Here is a 26,601-nt window from a genome sequence, read left to right on the forward strand (position 1 = left end):
TGCACACCTAGATTGGGCAGATTAACACTACACTACTCTATTCTCCAGGTATGAGATTCCTTATAACTTGCGATCTCTCCAGGCCACGTGTTCCAGCTCCATCTTCTCCCTCTCCTCCCTTCCCCCTTCCCTTCCCCTGCTCAATCACTGGCTCTTGCCTTTATTTTACAAATTAAAATGTGAAGAAGGTTCTGATGAAGTCATCGGACTAGGCAGCCCTTCTTGGGGAAGTGGAATTAGCAAAATACAAACGGCTGCAGGACAGTCCACAAATGACACCCTTCACAATAGTCACAAATAATATAAAATACCTTGGTGTGGCTCTAAACAAGCAAGTGAAAGATCTGCATAACCAGAACATCAAGTCTCTGAAGAAAGAAATCAAAGAAGATCTCAGAAGATGAAAAGATCTTCCAAGCTCATGGGATTAATTTAGTAAATATAGCCGTCTTGCCTAAAGCAATCTACAGATTCAGTGCGATCCCCCTCAAAATTACAACCCAATACTTAACTTCATAAAGTTAAAAAGAGCAATTTGAAAATCCATTTGGAATAACAAAAGACCCAGTATAGTAAAAACTATTATCAACAATAAAAGAACTTCTGGGGGAATCACCATCTCTAACCTCAAACCTTATTATAAAGCAATAGTGATAAAACCAGTATGGTATTAGACAGGAATGTAGATCAATGGAATAGAATGAAGACCCATAAATGAGCCCACACACTTATGGTCACTTGATATTTGACAAAGGAGCTGAAAACATCTAGTGGAAAAAAGACAGCATTTTCAACAAATGGTGCTGGTTCAACTGGCAGTCAGCATGTAGAAAAATGCAAATCTAACCATTTTTATTACCTTGTAAAAGCTCAAGTCCAAGTTGATCAAGGACCTTCACATAAAACCAGATACACTGAAACTAATAGAAGAGAAACTGGGGAAAAGCCTCCATGGGTATAGAGGAAATTTCCTGAACAGAACACCAATGGCTTATGCTCTAAGATCAACAATAGACAAATGGGACCTCATAAAATTGCAAAGCTTTTATAAGGAAAAAGACACTGTCAATAGGACAAAATAGCAACAATCTAGAAAAAGATCTTTACCAATACAACATCTGATAGAGGGCTAATATCCAATATATACAAAGAACTCAAGTAGTTAGACTCCAGAGAATCAAATAACCCTATTAAAAATGGGGTACAGAGCTAAACAAAGAATGCTCAACTGAGGAAACATTGAATGGCTGAGAAACACTTAAAGAAATGTTTAACATCCTTAGTCATCAGGAAAAACAACCTCACACCAGTCAGAATGGCTAAGACCAAAAACCTAGGTGACAGCAGATGCTGGCAAGGATGTGAAGAAAGAGGAACACTCCTCCGTCATTGGTGGAATTGCAAGCTGGTACAACCACTCTAGAAATCAGTCTGGCAGTTTCTCAGAAAACTGAACATAGTACTACCTGAGGACCCAGCTATACCACTCCTGGACATATAACCAAAAGACACTCTAACATACAACAAAGACACGTGCTCCATCATGTTTATAGCAGCCTTATTTATAATATCCAGAAGCTGGAAAGAACCCAGATGTCCTTCAACAGAGGAATGGATACAGAAAATGTGGTACATTTACACAATGAAGTACTACTCAGCTATTAAAAACAATGACTTCATGAAATTTGTATGCAAATGGATGGAACTAGAAGCTATCATCCTGTGTGAGGTAACCCAATCACAAAAACCAACCAACCAATCAAACAAACAAACAAAACCCCACACATGGTATGCACTCACTGATAAGTGGATATTAGCCCAAAAGCTCAGATTACCCAAAATACAACTCACAGACTGCATGAAGCTCAAGAAGAAGGAAGACCAAACTGCAGATAATTCAGACCTTTTTAGAAGTGGGAACAAAAATATTCACAGGAGAAAAATACAAAGACAAAGTTTGGAGCAAAGACTGAAGGAAAGACCATCCAGAGATTGCCCCACCTGAGGATCCATCCCATATACAGTATCCAAATCTAGACACTATTGCTGATGCCAAGAAGCACTTGCTGACAGGAGCCTGATACAGCTGTTTCCTGAGAGGCTCTGCCAGAGTCTGACAAATACAGAGGCAGATGCTCGCAGTCAGCCTTGGACTGAGCATGGAGACCCCAATGGAGGAGCTAGATATTCCCGTTTGAATATCTTAAACTCTTACCCTTCTAGATGTTACCTGTGTGGTCACTGGATGTCCCTGGGACACTAAACTATTTAATGAACTCTCCTATTTAGGCCCAACCTATCTTAGGGTACAGTCCAGACTTCCCAGAGTGGACACTGAGTTCCTAGATAGTGAACGCATGTTTCCCAAGTGTTCTCCTCTTGTCCCTCCTGTCACAGGCCCTCTACCAAGACATTCACATGATTGCTCACTCACTCACACACACACTCAATGTATTAGACAAAAAGTTCTAGATGAAGGACTGTCACGGAAGCCTTCCCAAATTCTCCTCAGAGTGGTTCCCTTCCCTCCTCACGAGTCAGCTTACTTTTTGTAGGCAGCTCAGGAACAGCCTGGAGGACATCATCTCCTATTTTTCTTTCCATCTCAAATTCTATTTATTTTCTCAAGAAAACACCTTCATTCTTCTGGAAGCTATTGTGTGGACCTCTCATCTCGCTGCGTACTTTGGTTCCTGCCTGGCATCGGTACCTGCTGGCGCTCGAAGCATTCATAGGTGCAGGCATCTGGAATGCCTACATGTTGTCCCACTGTGGACAGTGTCTTATTCAGCATCAGGAATGCCTACATGATGTCCTACTATGGACATTGTCTTATTCTTCTCTGGCTTTCCACTACATTAGAAGGGAGGGGCAAGCTACTATGGGATCTAATAAGTGATTGTATGTTAAGTCAAGAGACAGTGGTGTGGTCTCTAGTTTAGTGGAGGTGGCCGCCCATGTAGGGGTCATCAATAGTAATGATGAAACTGGTTACCCTGCCAGGGAACTTATAGAAAATAAAGGCAGAATACTTCAGTTGGAGTGTTGGAGACGTTAATCCAATGGGCTTTTCAGCCTGCAGCTTGTTTCTCCCCTCCCGCTTCCCAAGTGATGGGATTAATGGCCTGCATGACTTCACCTGGCTTCCTTTTGTTTCTTTAACCCCAGGAAGGGTTTTGTTCCTATGTTTGTTTTTAACACCTTGTTTTGCTACTTTATTAAACATTGACCTCACCAAGATGGAGGCAATCATGTGGATGGCAGACATCTTGGCTAGCAACCTCACCAAGATGAAAGCAACAATGTGAGTTTGCCACCACCTAGGTTGGTACAACATACCCCAGGTAACAAACACCAGAATGGAAGCGCCCACAGTACAACACTCACTACATAGTACTTTCTACATGAAAAGAACACACCACAACCTTTGATCATGCTTGCTTCCTATCTGAAGTATGAGAGAGCCTTGCTGTGTGTGCTGTGTGTGTGCTGTGGCAACACCCCTGGTTATGAACTGCTGAGGAGGGAACCCTGGGCTCTGGGCACCAGGACTAGTTCAACTTCTCAACCCAGTGCCCAACAGTCCATCCCGTCAGCAGCCCAAGGCCCCTATACTCTTATTCTTTTTAATGCCAGAGTAATTATTTGAAGTTTCATTTATATGGCTTTTAAATGTGTACATGTATGTGTGTGGATATTCTCATGGGTAGGCATTATAGATAGATAGATAGATAGATAGATAGATAGATAGATAGATAGATAGATAGATAGATGGACAGATGGATGGATGGACAGATGGATGGACGGACAGACAGATGGACAGACAGATAGAAGGATAGAATAAAAGTTAAAATAAATAAATAATGAATATGAACACAGATGTGATGAACAATCTGACTTTTGAGGGTGGTGGGAGCACTGGCCTGGGCTCCAACCTCGCAGCACTGAAGAACTGCATAAAGTGCTGGCCACGCTCTAACCCCAGCATGCAGAAGCTGGAAATAGGATCAGAAGGCCATCTTCAGCAGCATAGCAAGTAGGAGCTATCCTGGGCTAAAAGAGATTCTCTACAAAAATAAAAACAATTATTTTTTTCTGACTAATACAAAAGGGAATTTTAACTCTTCCACTGCGTTCTCATTTCCCCATCCCTGTTGGTTTTATTTCTCACAACCAGGAGACTCCACTCAGAAATGCTAAAATGAATAAATGGAGGCGTATGAATCTCTTGCTTGCGCTTCCACCATCTGTCCATGGTAATGAGAGGTCACTGCCCAAAGATTGTTGCAGTTTTCATGTATGCATGGATGTGTGTTGTATGATAGTGCAGACACGTGTAGTAGGTGCGCGTGTGGTGGTGAGCAGCTATGAGGTGAAGGGGATGACAGTCAACAGTTTCAGGACATTCGGGTCTTATTTTTATTTCATTATTTTCTCTATTTACTTAATTACTTATTTATTCACTTGCTGGTTTGTTTATGAGGGTTTTGTTGTTGCTGTTGTTTTGAGACAGGCTTCTCTGTGTAGCCCTCACTGTTCTGGAACTTGAAATCTGGCCCACAAGCCTCCAGACAGAAGAGGAGGAGGAGAAGGAGGAGGAGGAGGAGGAGGAGGAGGAGGAGGAGGAGGAGGAGAGCATTGGAGAAAGAGCCAGAGCAGTGAATGTACAGGGACACAGTTGTTACAACAATTAATTGCCTCTGTTGAGTGACATATTTTCCCTGTAAAGACACATCTACACAACACACACACACACACACACACACACACACACACACACACACACACATCAAATCACCCTGGAAAGGGAACCCAACAGACAAAAAGATCAACTGCACCAGTGTCCAATTTGGTTAGAACAATACCTTTATTTTCTTGGTTTCTCAACAGTTCTATTGGTGAGGTGAAATCAACAGTAACTGTCACTAGCAGGTGTCTGTGCAGCCAGAATGTCTTTTCCTTTCTGAAGTTTGGCTAGCCACTCACCACCCCCCTTCCTCCAGCTATCCCTGCTAGAGTTTGCTTCTGTTTATACTGTGCAAATTACTCTCACACTAGTAACTAGTCTCAAGGTGTTTGCTTCATATTAGCCATCCCTTCCACTGGCTAAGAGTCATCCTCTCTGGCTGAGGGTCTCCGCCCTCTCCCTTCCCTTCCCCTTCTCCCACAGAGCCCAGCTTAGTTTGGTCATGTCCACTCTGAATTCCCAGATGTGTCTGCCTCTGACCATGCTCTCCCACATATATGTAATAACCTTTCTCCTCCACCATTCTTAGGACAATGTCTCTTCCTTTCCGTTCTATTTCCTTTTCTCTTTCATCTGGTGCCTTACTAATGGCTACACCACTGAAGAAAATATCTTTTCTCCCCCAACAACAATTAAATGCCTACGGATCCTGGGGGGGTGTTGTGAGCTCCTCTTTCCTGCATGATTACATTTTGGAATGTAACATCCACCAGGTAATGGTGGTGGTGCACACCTTCAGTTCCAGCACTCAGGAGGCAGAGGCAGGTGAATCTCTGTGAATTTGAGACCAGCCTGCTCTACAGAGCAAGTTCCAGGATAGCCAGGGCTACACTATCTCAAAAAACAAAAACACAAAATCAAACCTAAAAAGCAAACAGAAGAATACAGCAGCCATGCCTGGAAGAGCCTCCTACAACAGCCATTCCTTCCCCAGTCTTTCTGCCCCTGCTTCTGAAGCTCCCTGAGCCTAGGAGGAGGTGATACAGATGTCACTTGTGACTGACAGACAACAGTCACTTACTCTCGTTACTTTGACTAAGTTTGGATTTAAGAATTATATCTTTTTTTCCTCCCTTATCATTGGCATTGCTGGGAAGAACGGGCTTGTACGGAGGCTGGAAAGTGCGGTCATGCTCATCAGCTTTGCTCATGGAGTGACAGAGGCCCCGTCACTACCAGCAGCATGTTGCTTCATTCTTACACAGCAACGAGCGCTGTTCCACAAGCATCCCCAGTTCCACTGTGTGGCGTGGTCCTGATGCCAGGATCCTTCTTGAATCAGCACTCCAGCACCAAGGAGAGCGAAGAGAGAGGTAAGCCAGGATACTGCCTGAAAAGGCTGGGTACAGCTTGTGTTCTCATTTTTGCTTTAAAACTGTAAGACGAGGCAGGTAATCGAGGGAGATCTAACAGAATCGCAGTCAGCACGTTGCTAAGGGGAATAACCTTTCTCCAGGTCATTCTGTTCCAGGTAGCAAGTGACGAACAAACAGGGCTTTAAGCAAATCACTAAATAAATCAGTAAGTTGGTATCTAATATTGGTCTTTTCTGCTTTATTCTACTTCAATATGGGCAAACCTTTAAAAACTTGTTTTACTATGACGTATGTCTATGTATGATGTATATGTGTTAGTGGACATTTGCGTGCTATAGTGTATGTGTGAAGATCGGGGTTAGCCTTCTCCTATTTTGTTTCACTTCGTTTTGAGGCAGGGTTGCTCTTGTTCCTGTCAAACTGTATACTAGGGCCGGTCCACAGGCCTCCGCACAGTTTGTTCTCACAATGCGAGTGCTGAAATTATGGGTAGATAGCACCACACCAGCTTCATCATCACATGGGATGCAGAGGTGGTGTGTGGGTGGACAGGCTTGTGCCCGCATTCTTGCCTGCTGAGCCATCTGGCTGCCCTGTGAACATTTTTACATGGAAAATTCTGTTAAACAAATATACCACTTGGGGCTGGAGAAACAGCTCAGCCATTAAGAGCACTTGTTGGTCTTTCAGAAGACCAGGATTCAGTTCCCAGAAATCACATGGCAGCTCACAACCATCCATAACTCGGTTCCAAGTGATCTTACGCCATCTTCTGACCTCTACAGGTACCAGGCATGCACAGGATCTACATAATGGACATACATGCAAAATGAAACAAATCTTTAAAATGTAAAAACGAAACAAAAATCAATATACTGCCTCATATAAACAAAAATGTAGCAGTTTGGTCTCCATGTAACTGTTACAGAATATTTGATCACATTGTGAATCCTGAGATTGCATTGTTTACTAAAAATACCTGGTTTTAGTTGTGGTGTGGCTCAGCCATACCTCACATCTTTAATCCCTCTGACTGGAATACAGACATACTCTTAGTACACATTTCATTCCAGATACTGAATGAAGGAGTTTATGGAAGGAGTCAGCCATGTTTGAAAGTGGCTTCTAATTGAGCGACAAAGTGATAACTCAGAGAAGACTTGACAGTCTAGGGTATGCCCAACTCTCATGGGAGGCGGAGGGGGGAGGAGGCTGTTTTTCTGGGGGCAGTTGTACAAAGACAGGCTGCAGAGAGAGAGAACAAGTTAGACACACGTGAAGACACAATGAGGTGGAGAATGAGAAGGAGCCAGAAGATCAGGAGAAGCGAAATTGAACCAGTGCACGTGGTGAGGAGTCTGAGCCAGAACAGCCGAGCCGAATCAACCAGTCAGAGTTCAGAAAGAACAAGAAAGGGTGAGCTTGTTCAGCAGCAAGTCCCAGAGGCTGCAAACATTTTAGGCCTAGGTTAGATTGTTTGGAGGCTAACAGCTTTCAGGACCAGGCCTAGGTTAGCAGACGGAAGCAGTGCACCTAGGAGACAATTACAATTGAATAAAAGTTTCTTTTACTTATAGCGTTTAGACAAAGTCTTGAACAAACTCTGCCAGACCCTGTATTGAAACTCCAGTCCCTTCCTCATCAATGCCTTTGCCAAACTCACTGCCACCACCCACTGTGGACCACATCCTGGTAGCCTGGGTAAGGCAGTAAAGATAAAATGTCCTCATCTAGACAAACAACTCCAGGGGGAGGAAGTAGGCTTTCAGGGAGCCCCCACACTTGTCTTTCCAAACCTCCTCTGTAAACTCCAAGCATCCACTTCCCTTTTGGCTCCTTTACCACTGTGTCTGCCCCTCACTGTTTGAAATGAATAGTCCATGTTGTTGAGTTCAGTCTCTGGTCTCTTTTCTGCCTCCTGTCTCCTTAAGCTGCCTGAAATCTAACACAACAGCAAAGGTTTAAGTAGTGTCTTGTTTGTTTTCTATCCAGTTGTTCTTGTTTTGTGATAGTGGCTCTCTATGTAGCCTTGGCTAGCCTACAACTTGCTATGTAGGCCAGGCTGTCCACAAACTCATGGGGATCTACCTGCCTCTACTTCCTGAGTACACGATTAAAGATGTGTATCACCGTGCCTAACAGCAAAGATATGCTTAACCCACTGTGACTTCTGTTTAGTCCATGAAAAAGCGCTCCCATTTCTACAGAGTGGAAAAATACTGTCTTCACAATGAGCCAAAAGTTTGAAAACCAGAGGAATTTGTTCTTTTACCACTTCATTCCTTCCACAAATGGGTAAACATCAGAAAAGGGATTTTTAAAAAATATTCCAGCCAGAAATGTGTTTTAATGAGCATGATCACACGGGTTTTCTCTCCTTTTCTGACTGTTGTCCGCTGCTTCAGTTTTGTGTAACCTCTGACCTTTATTCTCCTTTGGAATAAAGATCCAAATGCTCCAGGGATCATTACATAGAATATTACTATGTGAGAAAGTCTGAGTTCTAGAAACCGACACATCCCTCTAGCGTAGCATAAGTCTAACCTCTTCAGAATCTGCCCCTGGACAATTCCAGCTATATAAATCATACCACAAAACCAAAGCTGAGTTTCTCAAGGATGAGTGTGTGTGTGTGTGTGTGTGTGTGTGTGTGTGTGTGTGAAGGCCTCCCATGCTAACAGTTGGCAGAGTTAATATTGTGAGAATTATCAAAAGCAATCTACAGACAAAGCTGGCCTCAAACTCACAAGGTCTGCCTAACCCCTGCCTCCCAAGTGCTGGTATTAAAGGTGTGTGCCACCACACTCTGCTCAATGACATTCTTCACAGAACTAGAAAAAAGTGAAATTCACATGGTCTAGGCGTACTGATATGCATATGCGAGTAGGACTTAGGAGTTGGAGGCAGGAATCAGGAATTAAGGAGAATCAGTTACATGGTGAATTTGAGCTCAGCCTGGTTTCTATACAATTTTTTTTTTTTTTTTTGTTTTTCCTTTTGTTTTTTGGAGACAAGGTTTCTCTATATAACCTGGACTGCCCTGGAACCTGCTTTGTAGACCAGGATGGCCTCGAACTCAGAGAGATTCTACTGCCCCTGCTTCCCAAGTGCTGGGATTAAAGGCATGTGCTACCATGCCTAGAGGTCTACATAAGATTATATCTAAAATAATTGTTTGAGACAAGGCTTTACTATACAGGTCTGGCTAACCTAGAACTCCCAGAAATCTGCCTGCCTCTGCCTCTGTGATTAAAGGTATGCCCCCACCTCATGTAGCAATAATAATAATAATAATAATAATAATAATAATAATAATAATAATAATGATGATGGTAATGATAATAATAATAATAATAATTTTCAAGAAGAAAACCCAAGGGGCTAGAGAGATGGCTCAGTGGTTAAGAGCACTGCCTGCTCTTCCAGAGGTTCTGAGTTCACATCCCAGCAACCACATGGTGGCTCACAACCATCTGTAATGGGATCTGATGCCCTCTCCTGGTGTGTCTTACATACACAAAATAAATAAATTAAAAATAAAAAAGAAAAACCAAAAATTTTCTTTGTAGGACAAAGACTCTCAAATAGTCATAAGCAGAAAGAACAATGGTGGAGATTATCACAATGCCTGTTCTCAAAGCTGCACAAGACAGGTCACAAGAACCAGCATAGCGCTGGCACACACTCACTCACACACACACACACACAGAGAGAGAGAAAGAGAGAGAGAGAGAGAGAGAGAGAGAGAGAGAGAGAGAGGAGGGAAACACACACACACAGAGAGAGAGAGAGAGAGAGAGAGAGAGAGAGAGAGAGGAGGGAAACACACACATACACGCACACAGAAACACACACATGGGGGGGTCGGGAGAGAGAAAGCATGCTCACCTATGAAATAGACTACAGAGGACCTAGAAATAAACCCATAAAGCTATAGTCATATAATTGTAGACAAAGGTGTCCAAAAACCATACTGACAAAAAAAAGTAATAATCTCATCAATGTATGGAGCTGGGAGAACTGGATTTCCACATGTAAAATAATAAAACTAGGGTAAACTCATGAGGCCCACACCTCCCCAAGGAACCACAGGAAATGAGGGAGACATTTCTTCGGCAGTACAGCCTCTGGTAAGGTGCCCGTGTTCCCACAGCAGTCCTAATAAAACTCACTGGGTCACATACACAGACACACAGAAGTAGAAGGGATTACAAGACCAAGGCTCCACTGTGCAAGGATGGCTGAGGCCTCTACCCCGTGTGCCCAGCCGTTCCCAGGTTCTCAGCCTTTCCATGGGCAGATGGTCACTGCTGGATCACACAGCCCTATCATGGAAGCCAATCTTACAAACATTCTTTTATAATATAGATTCATTTTCTCAGCTTGTTACCCTAGAGAACCCCTAGTCCCATGTCCCAGCAACAGGAGGGAGAAGGAGAGGGAGAGAGAGAGACAGAATTTACCTTCCCTTTCCTTAGCTAATTGGATGAAAGCCCACAGATCTTCAGCCCAGAGACTCCTAGACCTGCCAGTATCTTCTAGCAGACATATCCAGCCTCTATGGTTTGCATATGGCCAATGGGCCAAGGTTTGGATATGGGGACTCAGGGTTCATGTGCTGGAAGCTATAGCCAGGGCAGGAAGATGATGTGGCATCTTTAGGAGGTAATGCTAAGGGAGCTCCTCAGGTCATTGCAGCTGTCACCCCTGGAAGGCAGTGGCTTTCCTGCCTTGACTTCCTGAGCATCCTGAGCTCTCCCAAAATCAAGTTGTTATAAGCAGGTCCAGCCCCAAAACTGTCCTTTGCCTCCTCAACACAGTGACAGCATCCAGGACAAATGCTTTCATGAGGGTACCTACGATCAGAGAGGCCAAGCAATGGGACTACCTCCAAAATGCTGAGCTAAATAAGTCTCCAGTCTTTATAAAGTTGACCTGATCAAGCTTTTTATTAAAGTGGCCAAAAAATCAGAATGATACACCTGCCAACTGGATCATTGCCTAATCCAGTCAAATTGACGATTAAAATTAACCATCACAACCAGAGAAGAAAAAACATTTGCCCAATTCAGAACCATAGAGAGCTGGACTGGTTTTAAGACTTCTGATCAATCATCTCAGCTTTTTTTTTTTTTTTTCCATGTAAATCCTGTCTCACCTAATTATGCCTTTTGGGAGCCACTGAGATGGCTCAGCAGGTAAGGCCATTTGCCGCCAAGCTGACCACCTGAGTTAGATTCCCCAAACCCTCATGATGAAAGGAGAGGAATGACTCTCAAAAGCCGTCCTCTGACCTCCACCCATGCACATTCTCCATCACAAAATAATTAATAGATTAATAAAAAACAGAGCTATGCCAAATCTGCCAACCAGCATTCCAGCCTGAAGCCGAGAGAGGCTCACAAGCCCTGTCTGTCTGTGAGGAGCTATTTGAAACTGGGACTGATGCGGGAGGGAGACGTTGTCCATGCCCCAGTGTTGGGCTTCCATGGGCACAAGATGGGCCACACTAATTGGACTCTGTGATGGTTTGGATATGCTCAACCCAAGGAGTGGCACTGTTAAGAGGTGTGTCACTGTTGGAGTAGGTGTGTCACTGTGGGCATGGGTTTTAAGACCCTCATTCTAGCTGGCTGGGAGTCAGTATTCTGCTAGCCGAGTTCAGATGAGGATGTAGAACTCTCAGCTTTTTCTGCACCATGCCTGCCTGGATGCTGCCATGTTCCCACCTTCATGATAATGGGCTGAACCTCTGAACCTGTAAGCCAGCCCCAATGAAATGTTGTCGTTATAAGACTTGCTTTGGTCATGGTGTCTGTTCACAGCAGTAAACCCCTAGCTAAGGCAGACTCCCTCTCCTTATGACCCCCTCCCTCCCCTGTTCCTCCTCCACACTCTACCTCTTCCTTCTCTTTTGTTCTTTTTAAAGGAAGGGATTTTGCTGTGTTTTCCAGGCTGTCCCCACCTCTCGGACTGCAGCAGTCCTGCCTTAGGCTCAGGACTATCGGAACTACATGTGCTGCCTATAACTTCATTATTAAACAGATTCTTAAGCAAAACTGTAAGGTCATTATGAGGACCACCTTCTGGACTCCTCATAAGGGCTTCCCCAGTGGGCTACTGATCTTCTGTTTCCACTTGCCACTTGTCAAAGGGTGGGGTAGGGTTCGCTGGCCAGCCAGCCTAGCCTACTGGGTAGATTTCAGGACAGTGAGAGACCCTGTTTCAAAAAAAAAAAAAAAAAAAAAAAAAAAAGATAGATGAACAGTGCTTGAGAAGCAACACACCAGCACACACCCACGGATAATTGAAAGGAGAAGCAGCTGAGTTTGGGAGTGTGACCTTGGTTTGAATCCTGGCTCCACCACATGGCCACTCTGAGCCTACTGGCCACCGGCCACTGTCAAGCTTCTCTGACGTAACTCTGATGTAACCTTTCTGAAGCCCTGAGAATGGCTCTATTAGTCTCTTGTAGTAACTTTAAAAAATTTTCTTTTCTATAAATCAATCTCCTCCCCACAAGTGATATCAGCTCAGATCCCACTAGATCTTTGGCCACCTCCACCCCACATAACTGCTTTGGGAGTTAAGCAGGTTCTTTTCATACACTTGGTGTATAGTAAATGCTCAATTAATGTTACTTTCCTCCAGAATAGCCCATAAAAAAAGATGAAAAGACAGACAGGTACTCCAGTAGGTATGTTTGTTGCATGCCCCCTTTAATGTCCTGTGTCTTGGCACTCACTAGCCCAGCCTTGCTCTAAGAGTGACTTCTGGGGTCCAGAGATGAGTGGGGAGGGGTGCTACTGCTTCTGGCTCTTAAGGGAGGCATCCTTTTCCCCAATGGAGCTATGGATCCATTTGAGGTAGCTGCTCACTTTGGTGTAGACACCATAGTTGTTAAGGTGCCCACAGCCTTCACCCCAGCTCACCAGGCCCACCAGAAACCAGGTACCCCGAAAGAAGACCACCATAGGACCCCCACTGTCACCGTCACAGGCATCTCTTGTGTCACCGAGGATGCCTGCACACAGCATGTTCTCCGAGACCACATTTTTCATGACCTGCACGCACTCATTTCGAGCCGCCAAAGGGATGCGGATAAAGGTGAGAATGAAGGTGCGGTTTCTTTTGCCATCCTTGATCTTGTCGCTTTGATAGCCCCAACCTGTCACCACTGTCTCCTGGCCAGCCTGAGTGAGCTCCCGGGCCAGGCCGCTGTTCGGCAGACAGATGGGTACTATGGTTTTAGAGAGAGTTGCTGGCTGGGCCAGGTGGAGCAGTGCGATGTCATTGTCACTGCTGCTCCGGGTGTAGTTAGGGTGGACAAGGACCTCCTTGATGTCCAGGTCCAATTCCCAGTGGTCCCTGCGTCGCAGATCATACTCACCTGCAAGGCAAGGATGCTGTCAGAGTAGCCTGGGGAAGCCTTCACGAATGTGGGGCTTCTGCTGTCCTGAGCTGAGTCCCTGCACCTCAGAAGCCTGAGTAGGTAGACCCAAGGGCATCAGTTTTTATGGGACAGGGGACTGCCCTGCACCTAGAATTCACAGATAGAACAGCAAAAGGAAGTTTGAAACAGCAGAGACTCTTGTTGACCCGAGACCAAGCTGAGACAGGAAGGGAGCAATGAGCAACATTACTGAAGAGACTGTCTCCAGGGCAGCAAGACCTAAAGGGCAGCACCAGCAAGGCCCAAGGAGGAGCACCAGCAAGACCCAAGAAGGAGCACCAGCAAGACCCAAGGAGGAGCACCAGCAAGACCCAAGGAGGAGCACCAGCAAGACCCAAGAAGGAGCACTAGCAAGACCCAAGAAGGAGCACCAGCAAGACCCAAGGAGGAGCACCAGCAAGACCCAAGAAGGAGCACCAGCAAGACCCAAGGAGGAGCACCAGCAAGGCCCAAGGAGGAGCACCAGCAAGACCCAAGGAGGAGCACCAGCAAGACCCAAGGAGGAGCACCAGCAAGACCCAAGAAGGAGCACCAGCAAGACCCAAGGAGGAGCACCAGCAAGGCCCAAGGAAGAGCACCAGCAAGACCCAAGGAGGAGCACCAGCAAGGCCCAAGGAGGAGCACCAGCAAGACCCAAGGAGGAGTACCAGCAAGACCCAAGGAGGAGCACCAGCAAGGCCCAAGGAGGAGCACCAGCAAGACCCAAGGAGGAGCACCAGCAAGACCCAAGGAGGAGCACCAGCAAGGCCCAAGGAGGAGCACCAGCAAGGCCCAAGGAGGAGCACCAACCAGGCCCAGGTACTGCTAGGAAGAATGATCTGGACCACAGGAAAGAGGCAGGTCCTTCTTCAGCATCTGAGGGTTCTGGGAAGCAGGGCCACAGGCCATTGTCCACACTGAAGGTAGTTGTACAACATATCAATTTTGTCGTCCTGGGACATCCTTTCTTTTGTTATGTACATGCTTGCATATGTATGTATGTGTTTGTATTCATGGAGGATGCATGTGTGTGAGTGTGCATGCAGAGGCCAGGGGTCGACGTTTGGTTTCTTCCTCGATGACTTTCCACTTTGTATTCGAGGCAGAACTTCTCACTGGAGCCAAAGTTCACAGACTCAGCTCGATAGGCTGGCCGTCAGGCCCAGGGACACTCTTGTTTCTGCCTCTCTAGCACTGAGTTTAGCTATGAACTACCACATCTGGATTCTAGTGGGTGCTTGGAATTAAACTACGAACTTAAACAACTAGGCTATTCCTCGACCTTTGTGGTATAATGTCTGCTAAAAGCCCCTTCAGAAATTGTCACAGAGTAGGGCCTTGTCTTTGGAACCCTCAGACTCCTAGGGGAGCAGCTAGCAAGGCTGGTCAATGTTACACAGCTCCACCCTGTCAGCCTATGTGAAGCCCACACAGTATCATGGGTCTGACCATGGCCAGGTGCTGAGGCCCACACAGGGCTGACTCGGTAAGAGTGAGGAGATCCCTGCTCCGTCACAAATGTGTGGGCCTAGATCTGAGACGAACACAAAAACTTCCAGCTGACTGGAGTTCCAGTGTGAGCAGGTGAAACACAGTTGCCTCTGTCCTGCATGCGTCCTCTGTGGAGCCTAAGCACAAAATTGCCGGGATCACCTACCCTTGGACAGCAAGCTTGCCTTCCCTGAGCTACCCCAAGGCCTCTGGCTGCTCCTGCCTGGCTGCAGCTCTCACCAAGCCTCACGGTAAGCTTCCTGGTGCTCTCCACGCAGTGGGCTGCCGTCAGTACCCAGGAGGTGTGGATGAGCACCCCTCCACAGGCCAGTTTCTTCTTGGAGTCCAGGAGGATTGCCTGAAAAGAACATATTTGACCGCTTCTGACAATCCCGGAACAGGACTCCCCATCTCTTCCTTGACACTAGAACTCTTCTTCTGCCTTGCTCCCATTTGGGTTATGCTGACTAGGTTTTGTTTGGTTGGTTTAGTTTTGGTTTTTCAAGTCAGGGTTTCTCTGTGTAGCCCTGACTGTCCTGGAACCTGCTTTATAGAGCAGGCTGGTCTTGAACTCAGAGCTCTGCCTGCCTCTGCTTCCTGAATACTGAGGTTAAAGGCATGTGCCACACTGCCTAGCATGCTGGCTACTTTTATGTCAACTTGACACAAGCCACAGTCACTGGAGAGGAGGTAGCCTCAGTTGAGGAGATGCCGCCATAAGATCCACCTAGAGAGCATGTTCTTAATTTGTGATCAGTGGGGGAGGGCACAGGCCGTGGTGGGTGATGTCACATGTGGGCTGGAGGTCTGGGTTCTGTAACAAGCAGGCTGAGCAAGCATGGAGAGCAAGCCAGTATGCAGCACCCCTCCATCAGCTCCTGCCTCCATGTCCCTGCCTTGCTTGAGTCCCTGTCTTGACTTCACTTGATAATCAGTTGTGCAGTGGTGCAGGATGCCCATCGCTATCCTTACCAACCGTCATCTGTACCCCTCAAGCTGCAATGCTTCCCTCCTGCCAGCAGGGGTCCCAGGAGACTGTCTCCTCTCACCTGCCAAGGACTGTCACCCTGCTTCGTCAGTGTTCCGTTGACTATCCTTGGATCTGGTTCAAGTTCATCTTCTGGGTCCGTGTCCCGTTTGAAGTTCCTGCGTTTCTTCTCCATCCGCCTCCCCAGTTTCCCACATGGAAAATTTACTGAAAGTCAAAGAGAAGTGGAAAAGACCCTCCAGGCACGACTTCTACAGCATCCTATCCTGTCGGTAGGCTAGGCTGCCACCCTGGACGCTTGCTTCCACAAGTGCAGCTTGGGACTCACAATCAAATCGTGCCACCTACTGGCAAGAGTTGGCCAAGCACTGTTAGTACCCGAATGTCCTTAACTAAAGATATCCCGGATTCATTAAACCCCAGGGCAATCATCCTCAAGATACTTAAGAAGCCACCAAGCTCCTAGAGATGAACTGTTCGGGAGGATGTAGCTCAGGTGGTAGGATGCTTGGGTAGCACACATAAGGCCCTGCGTTAGATCCTCAGTACTGCATAAACCAGGCACGGTGAGGCACGCCTGTAACCGTAGCACTGGGAAATAGGGCAGAGGATGTGAAGCTCGAGGCCATCCTAGGCTACATAGTGAGTTTTAGGTCAGCCTGGGCAAAAGGAGACCCTATCTCAAAATGAGAACAAATTACAGAGAAGGAGTTAAGTATTTTTTTAAAAAGTGTACAGGAGTGTTTTGCCTGCGTGTATTCAAGCATACTGTGTGTTTCTTGTGCCCTCAGTGGCAAGAAGGTGTCATCAGACCCCCTGGAGCTGGAATTGAGGACATTTGTGAGCTGACGTATAGGTGCTGGGAACCAAATCAGACTCCTCTGCAAAAACAGCAAATACTCTAAACTCTGAGCCATGTTACTTACCAGTCCCAAAAGTGTGTGTGTGTGTGTGTGTGTACATGCACACGTGTGTAGTAGTAGCACATTCATGTAGAAGTCAGAAGTCAATGTGGAGTGTCTTTCTTGTTCTTTCTACACCTTATTTTTGAGACAGGCTCTCCCTGAGTGTAGAGCTTGTTTGGCCAGTGAATCCTAGGGATCCACACACTGAAGGACGTGAAGCTAGAACCATAGCTGAGGCAGGAGGATGACAAAGGACGACAGAGTAGAGGCTGTTCGAGGAAGCAACACAACCAGGAGGGTGGGTGGAGGAGGACACCGATGACTTAGTTCCTGGGTTACAGACAGACAGACATACAGACACGGAGACAGACAGGCAGTTGTGCTCTGGAGTATGTTCATGAGTGCCTGAAGACTGCCGGTACCTACAGAGTCCGGGAAAGGGTTGTATGTCCACCTGTCTTGGGTCCCCAAGATGTGCTTGCTCTCCCGGGGTGCTCTTTGAAGGCCCGGCTCCACTCACCGGTGGACTTGCAGTGCATGTGGTCATCTGCCAGCTTGTAACCCGGGGCGCAAGCGCAGCGCCGCCCACTGCTCTCCTCCAGGCAGTAGTGCAAACAGCCGCCATTGTTCACCCGACAGTCCTGGAAGCGCAGCTCTGCGCGACAGGAGAGTGCAGACAGCTAGTGGTGGCCCTACCGTTCCACATCCCACCTCAGCCCACCTTGCTGCCTCTCCGAGGGCCCCTCACCCTGCTGACAGAACTTGCCCTCCCAGCCCTTATTGCAGCTGCAGCTGAAGCTGCCCAGGCCGTCGATGCACGTGCCGTGGCCGCAGCACGGGCTGTCGCATGGGTGGTCCAAGGGCGGAGCGGTGCACTGGTCACCATCTGCGAAAGACAGCGGGATGAGGCAGGAGAAGAAGTGGATACCTCCACTTTCCTCTCCATCCTTGACCCTGGAGTACACATCAACATCCATGCAGGTGTTTAGAACTCACTCACCAAAGTACTTGTTCCAAAAGGCGAGCTGTGGGAGGGGAGAAGGAAGAGTGTCAGGGCCCAGCCGGGCTACCTAGGGGAAGCCCACAAAGTGTTGCTGCCTCCTGAATATGAGTTGTCTAGGAGACAGACAAACATCTGCCACAGTGCTTCTTGCTACCCACCCCACAGCTCCCCTTTCCACGCAGCTGGATCTCTGGCCACGGAGTCGTCTGCTTCCTCAGTCGCATCCTTAGCGGAAAGTACCTAAATTCCTTACAGGCTATTCTGCCTTCTTCAGTTCTATCACCCCCGCCCCCCTGCGCTTTGGCTCATCCAGTCTTGAGACACAGCTTAGTAGCTCAGAGCCTGTGTTTCTAAACTAGGCCTCAACTCACAGAGGCCCAGAGTGCCTCGAGGGACAAAAATTAAAGGGGTCTGGAGAGATGGCTCAGCAGCTAAGAGCACTTGCTGCTCTTGCAGAGGTCCTGAGTTCAGTCCCAGCAACCACGTGTTGGCTTCACACCATCTAAAACTGTGGTCTGATGGTCTTTTCTGGCCTGAAGGTGTCCATTCAGATAGAAGACTCATACAATAAATAATTTTTTAAAAAAGTATTTTTAAAAAGAATTTTGGTCACACCCCCCTGCCCAAACATAAGGTATAGGTCAATGTGGAAGAGAGGAAGATCACTTGGTCACAGGGAGGGAGAGACAGAGATGGGCAGTAGTGGCCACTGGAGGGATGCCCAGACTCTTCCCTGGTTCAGTTCCTCCTGTGCCCTGACCAAACCCTTAAATAAGATCAGTACCCACATGAGTGGCAGTGGTCATACCTCCTGGTCCTCTAGGTCCCATCCAGCCACCAGCCAACCCTCTGTACCTAGCCTTGTGACCTTACTGTGTCTTCTACATTTTGGAAAATCTCCTGGGCCTCCTCAAAGTCACAGATCTCCTCCATACACTCCCGTTCCAGGCTGCCCGGACGCATCTCCTCCAGGAAGGTATTGGCGCGTCTCACCCGAAGCACCTGGTGCGCATGCTCGCTGCTGGAGAACACTGGCTCTGGTTTGGGACGGGAGTCAATATGGTGGAGGGACCCAAGAGAGGCCAAGAGGGATCAGAAGAACCCCAGCTAGAGAGAGCCTGGGAGGACCTCACCCTGATCCCTCTGGTCTTATTCTAGTTCCCAGGAGGGATGCTGTGCCCTGCTTTAATACTCAGTTCCTAGGTCCCTCTGGGAGAACAGCAGTTTGGGTCTTGCAGAATATGAGCTCTGAAACAGACAGACAGACTTCCTTTCAGGACATGCCTAGCATACTTAGCAAGGTGTCTTGTATAGAGCAAAGTGCTTAGGGACAATGCCAGCTCCTGCTGCTGCGGTTAAACTGCAAAGTGGTATGTGCATGAAAACAGCCATCTATAATGCTGTCTAAAAATAAATAAATAGCAATAAAAGAATAAGACTGGCAAATGGAATCTGCCTCACAGTCTCCCGCCTCACATCTTCATTTCCCACGGCCCCTCTTACATGGTCCCCATCTCTTGCCCTTGAACAGGGGAAGAACAGAAAGCTATCCGTTACGTCTCCTCATCTCTCAGAGACGCCTGTCAAGCAGGAGAACAGCTCAGAGGGAGGGACTGGATAGGAAGCGTACAAGAGGGGCTTTAGCGGTGCGCAGTGAGCAAGCATAGAGGTAGATGCACTCCTCTGGGCTGAGGCAGCAGAGAGCTGGGGACAGGGCAGACAAGAAAAGAGCTCAGCAGGTAGATGGGGCAATAAAGAACCTCACAGTTTAAGAGGTAGCTGGAGCAGCTCTAAAGAGGTCATAGTGCCTGTGCTTTCGAAAGCCCAGTAGGGGCTCTGAGGCTCTTGCAGTGAGGCAGAGACTGTCTTACCCGGATGAGCTGGTGTGCTCAAAATTCCCCTGGTGGCCATGAACAGCAGGAAGATCCTGAATTGCCACATCTTGGAGCTGCTGACACCTGTCTGAGGAGAACTTCTAAGCTCCAAGGATATGCACAGCTGAGCTGCTCCTCACCCACCCCCAGCTTCCCCAAAAGTGGAATGAACTGGTCATCCCTTGAGCAGGGAAGACATCTTAGTCAATAAAGCGCTTCCCATGTGTATTTGAAGATCCAAGTCTGATCCCCAGAGCCCATATAAAATTAAAACAAAAATCTAGGTGTCCGTTGGCGTGTTCTTGTAAGCCCAGTACTGGGGAGGCAGAGACAAGCAGATCCCTGTGGATTGCTGGCAGGCTACCCTAGCCTGCGTGACTAGACTAGCTTTGGGCCATCAGGAAGCCCTGACTCAAAAAAAAAAAAAAAAAAAAAAAAAAAAACCAAACTCCTGAAGAAAATGTCTGAGGTTGATCACTTAACACACACACACACACACACACACACTCTCTCTCTCTCTCTCTCTCTCTCTCTCTCTCTCTCTCTCTCTCTCATCTGCACGCACACAGTTACTGCCTGGGGCAAATTCCATTGGGCGGTGGGGGCGGGGAGGGAGGGAGAGAGAGGGAGAGAAAGGAAGTGGGGGAGAACAGTATTGAACAAGCTGTTTACCTGCTCCATTCCTCAGTTCTGTCATTTATAAAATGGATAGAATATGTTTCTTCCAGAAAGAGTTGTTGGAAAACAAATAGTAACCCATATAAAGCTCTTTCTTGTGTGTACAGATTTGTACACATATAGAGATTAAGGGTAATCTGACTGACTGTCCTTTGTCCTTCCTCAGGCATTGTCTGGCTTTTTTTTTTTTTTTTTTTTTTTTTTTTTTTTTTTTTTTTTAAAGATGGTCTTGGCTATTTTGGCTATCCTGAAACTTCAGTGTAGACCAGGCTGTTCTTAAACTCCTAGGGATCCACCTCTGCTCCTGCCCCTGCCCCTGCCTCTGCCGAGTACTAGATCTAAAGGGGTGTGCCATCATACCTGGCTTCCACCTTAGTTTTTGAGACAAGGCCTTTCACTGCCTGGAACTCATCAAGTAGGCTGGCTAGTCAGCAAGCCTAAGGGACCTACTTGTTTCTGCTCTCTAGGAGTCGGATTGTAAGTGTGTACCACCACACATGGTTTTAAAACAACCAACCAACCAACCAACCAACCATGTGTTCAAGGAATCAAACTCAGGTCCTTACACTTAACAGGCAAGTACCTTTTCAACTGAGCCATCTTCCAGCCTCCCCAGCCCTCTTCCAAGCTGTTAAACAAGTATGAGGCACTGGAGGGTTGCAGTTCAGTAGGAGACAACGTGTTTCACATGTTTAGACTCTGAGTTCAGTCACAAACACCAGAAAACACACACATGGGTGTACACATACACACCCACACACATTCTCGCCAGTCACCCTTCACTGTTACAAGAGGTAGACATTAATGTTCTTGTCCCCATTTCATGGGAAGGGACCCAAACACTTGGAGGAGACGAGCTGTCACAAGCCTACACCAGAGAGGAGGACAGAGTCTGGCTTCAAGGCCAAGCCTCTGTGGCCCTAATTCTGGAACCTTAACCCTTGTGCCCAACCAATGGGCAATCCACAAGGCCTTTAGTGTCCCCCAGACCAGGCCTGCCTATCCCAGCTGCGCAGCCCCTCCTGGCCTTCCTCTCTGGCTTTGCTGGTTTCCAGAATTGTATATTTCCACCTTAGGTAGAGGGGAGTAGTGGGGTTCTGGGTTTCAAGATGGCTCTGAGAATGGCTCTAGATCATGGGGAACCCCTTGGCTGATGTCCACTTGAGCCACATAATCTCACGTGTCGAGAGGGCCACCAGGATTACAGGGAACCCGTGCCTTGATCTAGAGAGTCTGGGCCCTTGTTTTCCTTGGCCCCAAATTTCAGTCAGCCTGGAGAAACTTAGTTCAAGAATGTCACCTTCCTCCCAGCTGGGATCTCCTCCCCACCCTTCCTCCACAGCCTTTCCCCACCTTGCTGTGGGGGGACTTACAGGGGTGGGCCAAGGAGAAGCTGCAATTTCGTCCTGGAACCGCCATGTCAGTCTGGGAGTCAGGTTAATCCATAACCACAAATATTTGCTTAGCCCTCTGTGCTGAACCTCCCTCTCCCCAGACAAACAAACAAGAGGTTTTCTGAGCCCAGCTCTCCTCTCTGCCTGTGGAAGAAGTTGTCTATCAAAAAGGGAGGGAGGAAGAGAGGGCTGAGCATGTTCAAACCTGTTGGAAAATGTGGTCTCATTTTAGCTCTAAGTGACTGAGGCATGGGAACCTCTTTAAAAAACAAAAACCCAAAACAGCAGCCACAAATAGGTATTATAGCTTGTTCCTGGGAAGCACGCTCGAAAATAATTACATATGTTACCAATCTAGGATGCCATCGGTGATAAAATGCTCTTACTGTCCCCTCTATTTTACAGGAGGGGACTCTTCAGAAGTCTCCATTACCTGTCCAAGTTGATGGAGTTGGTGGGAGGCAGGCCTGCACTAGAATGAGGCTCCTGGCTCAGCTGGCCACTTTGTGAGCTCGTGAGGGAAGAAAGTGACTCGCCCACAGCTCTTGCCCTGTTCTGCAAGCTGCCCGGGTTCCCTAAGCGCCCTCCTGCCTCGAGACTCGCTGTATCGGGGAAACTACCATCTTTTCCCTGCTCTAATGCTCTCGGTGATCCTGCTGCTCCATCAAGTCCTCCCTCTGAATGGGGGGCTTGGCTCCGAGGGGTTCACTCTGAATACAGTGTGTGGCTGTATTCAGAAAACTGAAGGGGAGGAGACAGACAACTGAGTGTCCCCTCACTGGAGGCGAGGCGGGAGGCTCCCAGGACAGGAAGTAGGAAGGTCCTGGGATAGGAGATGGGATGTGGGGTATTAGAAATAAACTTGTGGGACGCGGAGAGCCGGTTGGTGTTTGTGAGCGGCTGTGGTGGGCTGCCTAGAGAAGGACGCTGAGTTTCTGCTCACTCAGGCGTTAAAGGCCAAATGCCACCCAAGCGTCTGCTTGTGCACCCTGGAGAACTTCTTTTGTTTCTATGCAACGACTCTACCCAGCTTTCCAGGAACTTGTGAAATAAGCGCTGTCGGGAGTGTTCTTGCTCCAGGTGTGACCCCCCATAAGTCGGCTGCCGCCTTTCTCCAGAACCGAACACCAGAGGACGTCGGTGGACACGCGGCTTCCCTCTGCTTCCTCTGCTTCCGACTCTGTTCTAAAGGTCAATTCTCTGGCAAGCCTGGCAGGGTGTACACTCTGACCTCGACCTGCCTGTCGGACTCTGCCCGAGGTGGCAACATCCAAACCCAGAAGCCTGGGAATTGCAGCACAGACGTGTTCATTGCCTGGCAGGCTGCCTGGAGGAAATCCTTACACTTCTTCAGCAGAGTCCATGACTTTAGACATCCCGGGGACTCTGTATGACGCTCTGTGCTAGCAGCCAGCAGCAAAGCAAGGGCTTTGAGCCTCTCTGCGGGGTCTGACAGGGACTGTGCGCCACCTTCCTGCCTTACACCAGGTTGAGGTACTGGGTGGAGTCAGCCTCTGATCCCCCTTTCGGAGAGTCTCTCAAGCACACCCCAATTCAGCCAAATCCACTGCAAATATCACCGCAGGACTTTGCGGAGGTCGGGGGAGTGTGTGTGGGGTAGCCTCTTGTGATTTCCAGAGCAGAGCCTTGAACTTATTTTATGGGAAGAAAGGCATACTAAGAGTAAACGGGAAAGGAAAAATTTGAAAGGTGGTGACAGACACTGTGGTCTGAAACTTCTCAGCTCAGGGTCAGAACCCTCAGTATGGCTCCCTAACTTCTTCTGGGCCTCAGTCACACATCTGTAACATCTGTAACACGGGTCAATAAGAGTATCCTCATCAGGTAGAATATTTAATTTTTAAAAAGTCTCTTTCTCTAAGTGTGTATGTGTGTGTGAGTCCTGTGTGTATGCGTGTGTATGTATGTGTGTGTATTTGTGTGTATGTTTGTGTCTGTATGTACATGTATGTGTATGCATGTGTGTGTCCTATGTGTATGTATATGTGTGTATGTATGTGTGTGCATATATGTGCATATTTGTGTATGTATGTATATATGTGTATGTATGTATGTGTGCACATATAAGTGAATGTATGTATGTGTATGTATGTGTGTCTATGTCTGTATGTGTGTATCTGTGTATATGTATCTGTGTGTACGTATGTATGTATGTATGTGTCTATGTATGTGTGTGTGTATGTGTGTGTATGTATGTGTATGTATGTATGTATGTATGTGTGTGTGTGTGTGCACATATAAGTGTATGTATGTGTGTCAATGTATGTATGTGTGTATCTGTGTATATGTATCTGTGTGTATGTGTGTGTATATGTATCTGTGTGTACGTATGTATGTATGTATGTGTCTATGCATGTATGTGTATGTATGTATGTATGTGTGTGTGTGTGTGTGTGTGTGTGTGTCAGGAAACAACTTGTGAGAGCTGATTGCTTCTCTTTTTCACATGGGTTCCAAGGGCTGGACTCTGATCTTTGGGTTTGTCTGTGAATACAGACTCGCTGAATCATCTTATTATCACCTAAGAGTTTTCATTCAGGGTTTTCTACAAAGAACACAGGGCCTTGGACTTAAGGCCAATGAACAATTCTCATCCCAGGACACCTGTGGGTATATATGGACGCCACATCACTCTCCCGGGTGTGGGTGGAAAGAAAGCCAAGTCAGCATGGATGTTTGCACATCTGGGTTCCTTGCAGCCCAGCTCACAACAGCCCAGATGTGACACCAGCCCTGTGACACACACACACTGTGCAGTTGTGTTTAGCAATAAGAGGAGTGAAATTATGTCACTCTCTTGAAAACGGGATACAACTGCACAGCGCCATGCCAAGTGACACAAGTCATCTCGGAAGACAAATATGACAGATCTTCTCTTATATGAAGAATCGCATGAGTGTATGTGACACGCAAGTCACACACACACATACATGGACATGGACGTCACATGAAACAAGAAGGGACAGAGGGAGGAGGAGAGGGAGGGAGAGGTCTATAGGGAAGGGAGACGGAGAGAGAGGGTAATGGTGAGAAGACAGTACTGTTTTCTCTCGTGTGCACGTGATGGAGGGATAGATGGATAATCTGGAAGTAGAGGAGGGCTATGAGTGAGACACATATGATTAAACTGTGACATGTGTGCACAAGAATACTGTAACGTGTGTTAACTAGAAATTCTGAAAATCACTTTTTATAAAAGACTGTCCCCCCCTTAGCAGCTCCCACCTTCAGGCCGTCAGTCTCCCCTCACCCACGCCTCAGGCATGTGTGTGTGGGTTAGGGTTTGTTTGGTTTTCTTCTTTTCTTCCCTGAGGCAGGATCTCACTATGTAGTCCAGGCTGGTCTCAACACTTGACGGTTCTCAGTCACAGCCTCCCAAGTGCTGGGATGGCAGGCATGTGCCATCACGACAGACCGACAGACCCTGGACCACTCCCTCTCTGCAGGAAGGCACGAGCATCCTGCCTTTGCTGAGCAGGGTGGGTGGGGTGGGCCGTCTGTGGAAGGCCAGCTGGTCCCCTGAGCCTCTCTTACCCCAAGTCCTCCATCTGCCAGTGTCTGCTCACCTCAATACAAGATCCCTTGCTCTGCTGAGAAGGCAGGGCAGGAGAGAAACTAGCCAGGTGCAGTTACTCAGCAGTGGTGGTGGCTGAGGACGCGGTTTAATTGACAGAGCGCTTCTCCTAGCATGCAAACATCCCTGCCCTGGAGCCCATCCCCCAGTCTGCATAAATGGGGCATGATGGTGCACATCTGTAATCCCAGCACTCAGGCTGCAGAGGCAGGAGGATTGGAAATTAGAGGTTACCCTTGGCTTAGTAAGTAAGGGGGACAGTCTGAGCTATATGAGACCCCAAGATGCTGTCAAAACAAACAAACAAACAAACAAAACAAAAAAACAGGAAAAAAAAAGTAGTGAAGGAAATAGTATGGCAATTTTTAAAGAAAGTCATTGAAGCTTATGAGCTTATGTGCAATAAAATGGTCCCTTTTAAAGCATTTGTTTTATTCATTTTCTTCTGTTTTATATGTATTTTTTAAGTCACGTGTATGCATGTGTGTCTATGTGAGCTGTCGTGCAAGTGAGTACAGGAGATGGTGTCAGATCCCTTGGAGATGGAGTTGTATGCAGTCTTACACACCCAGCTCAGGTCCTCTGCCTTCCAGGACAGAGTGACACCGTGAAGGGCGGTGGAGGGTGTTTACCTGCCTGGGGTGAGCACATGGTTTAAAAGGCCGGGAGACCAGGGCCACAGACATAAGACTGCTCAGTAGCATCCTAGTGTGGCCATGCCCAAACATTCTTCCCCAGGACACCCTCCTTGGGGGAAGTGCCAACACACTGGAGTGGTGCCAGGCATCATCTGCTTGTGTGCGTACTAGGAACAGGTAATTTCATCCCTGAGCATGCTTGCAGTCACTACGTTCAGTCTGATGGCTTCTGTATTCGCTTTGTTTCCTGTGACTACTAAATAGTCTACCCCGTCTGGTCAGCTTTCCTGAGCTGGGCACAACATGGAGAATTCCCCTTTCTCAGCGAGCTTCCTCTTCTCTTCTGATCTGGGGAGCCCAACCCACACTGTACCTACAGATGTCACATGATACCCAGGAAATTACAGGTTCAACTTCTTGGCATGCCTCTCATTGGCAAATGAGGTATCCCAAGTACCTTAGGCCTCAGCCAATGAAACTTCACCCTAAGAAGAACCTCTTCCCACTCTCTAAGATATGAATATATATATATATATGCTT

At 47.3% G+C, this 26,601-nt stretch overlaps 1 protein-coding gene across 1 annotated transcript; it reads right to left on the bottom strand.

The window, feature by feature from the left end:
* Positions 1–12,866: 12,866 nt before the first annotated feature.
* PROC (protein C, inactivator of coagulation factors Va and VIIIa) lies at positions 12,867–21,853 on the bottom strand (the record flags this gene model as incomplete). The annotated part of the gene is made up of 9 exons (XM_080920525.1): positions 12,867–13,453; positions 15,227–15,344; positions 16,036–16,181; positions 17,400–17,534; positions 17,628–17,765; positions 17,880–17,904; positions 18,756–18,919; positions 19,754–19,840; positions 21,808–21,853. The coding sequence occupies 9 exons, from the start codon at positions 21,851–21,853 to the stop codon at positions 12,867–12,869; spliced, it is 1,446 nt and encodes a 481-aa protein (XP_080776651.1).
* Between the last annotated feature and the right edge of the window lie 4,748 nt (positions 21,854–26,601).

This window comes from Micromys minutus (genome assembly GCF_963924665.1).
Source record: "Micromys minutus genome assembly, chromosome: 8".
In the NCBI taxonomy this organism is placed as follows: domain Eukaryota; kingdom Metazoa; phylum Chordata; class Mammalia; order Rodentia; family Muridae; genus Micromys; species Micromys minutus.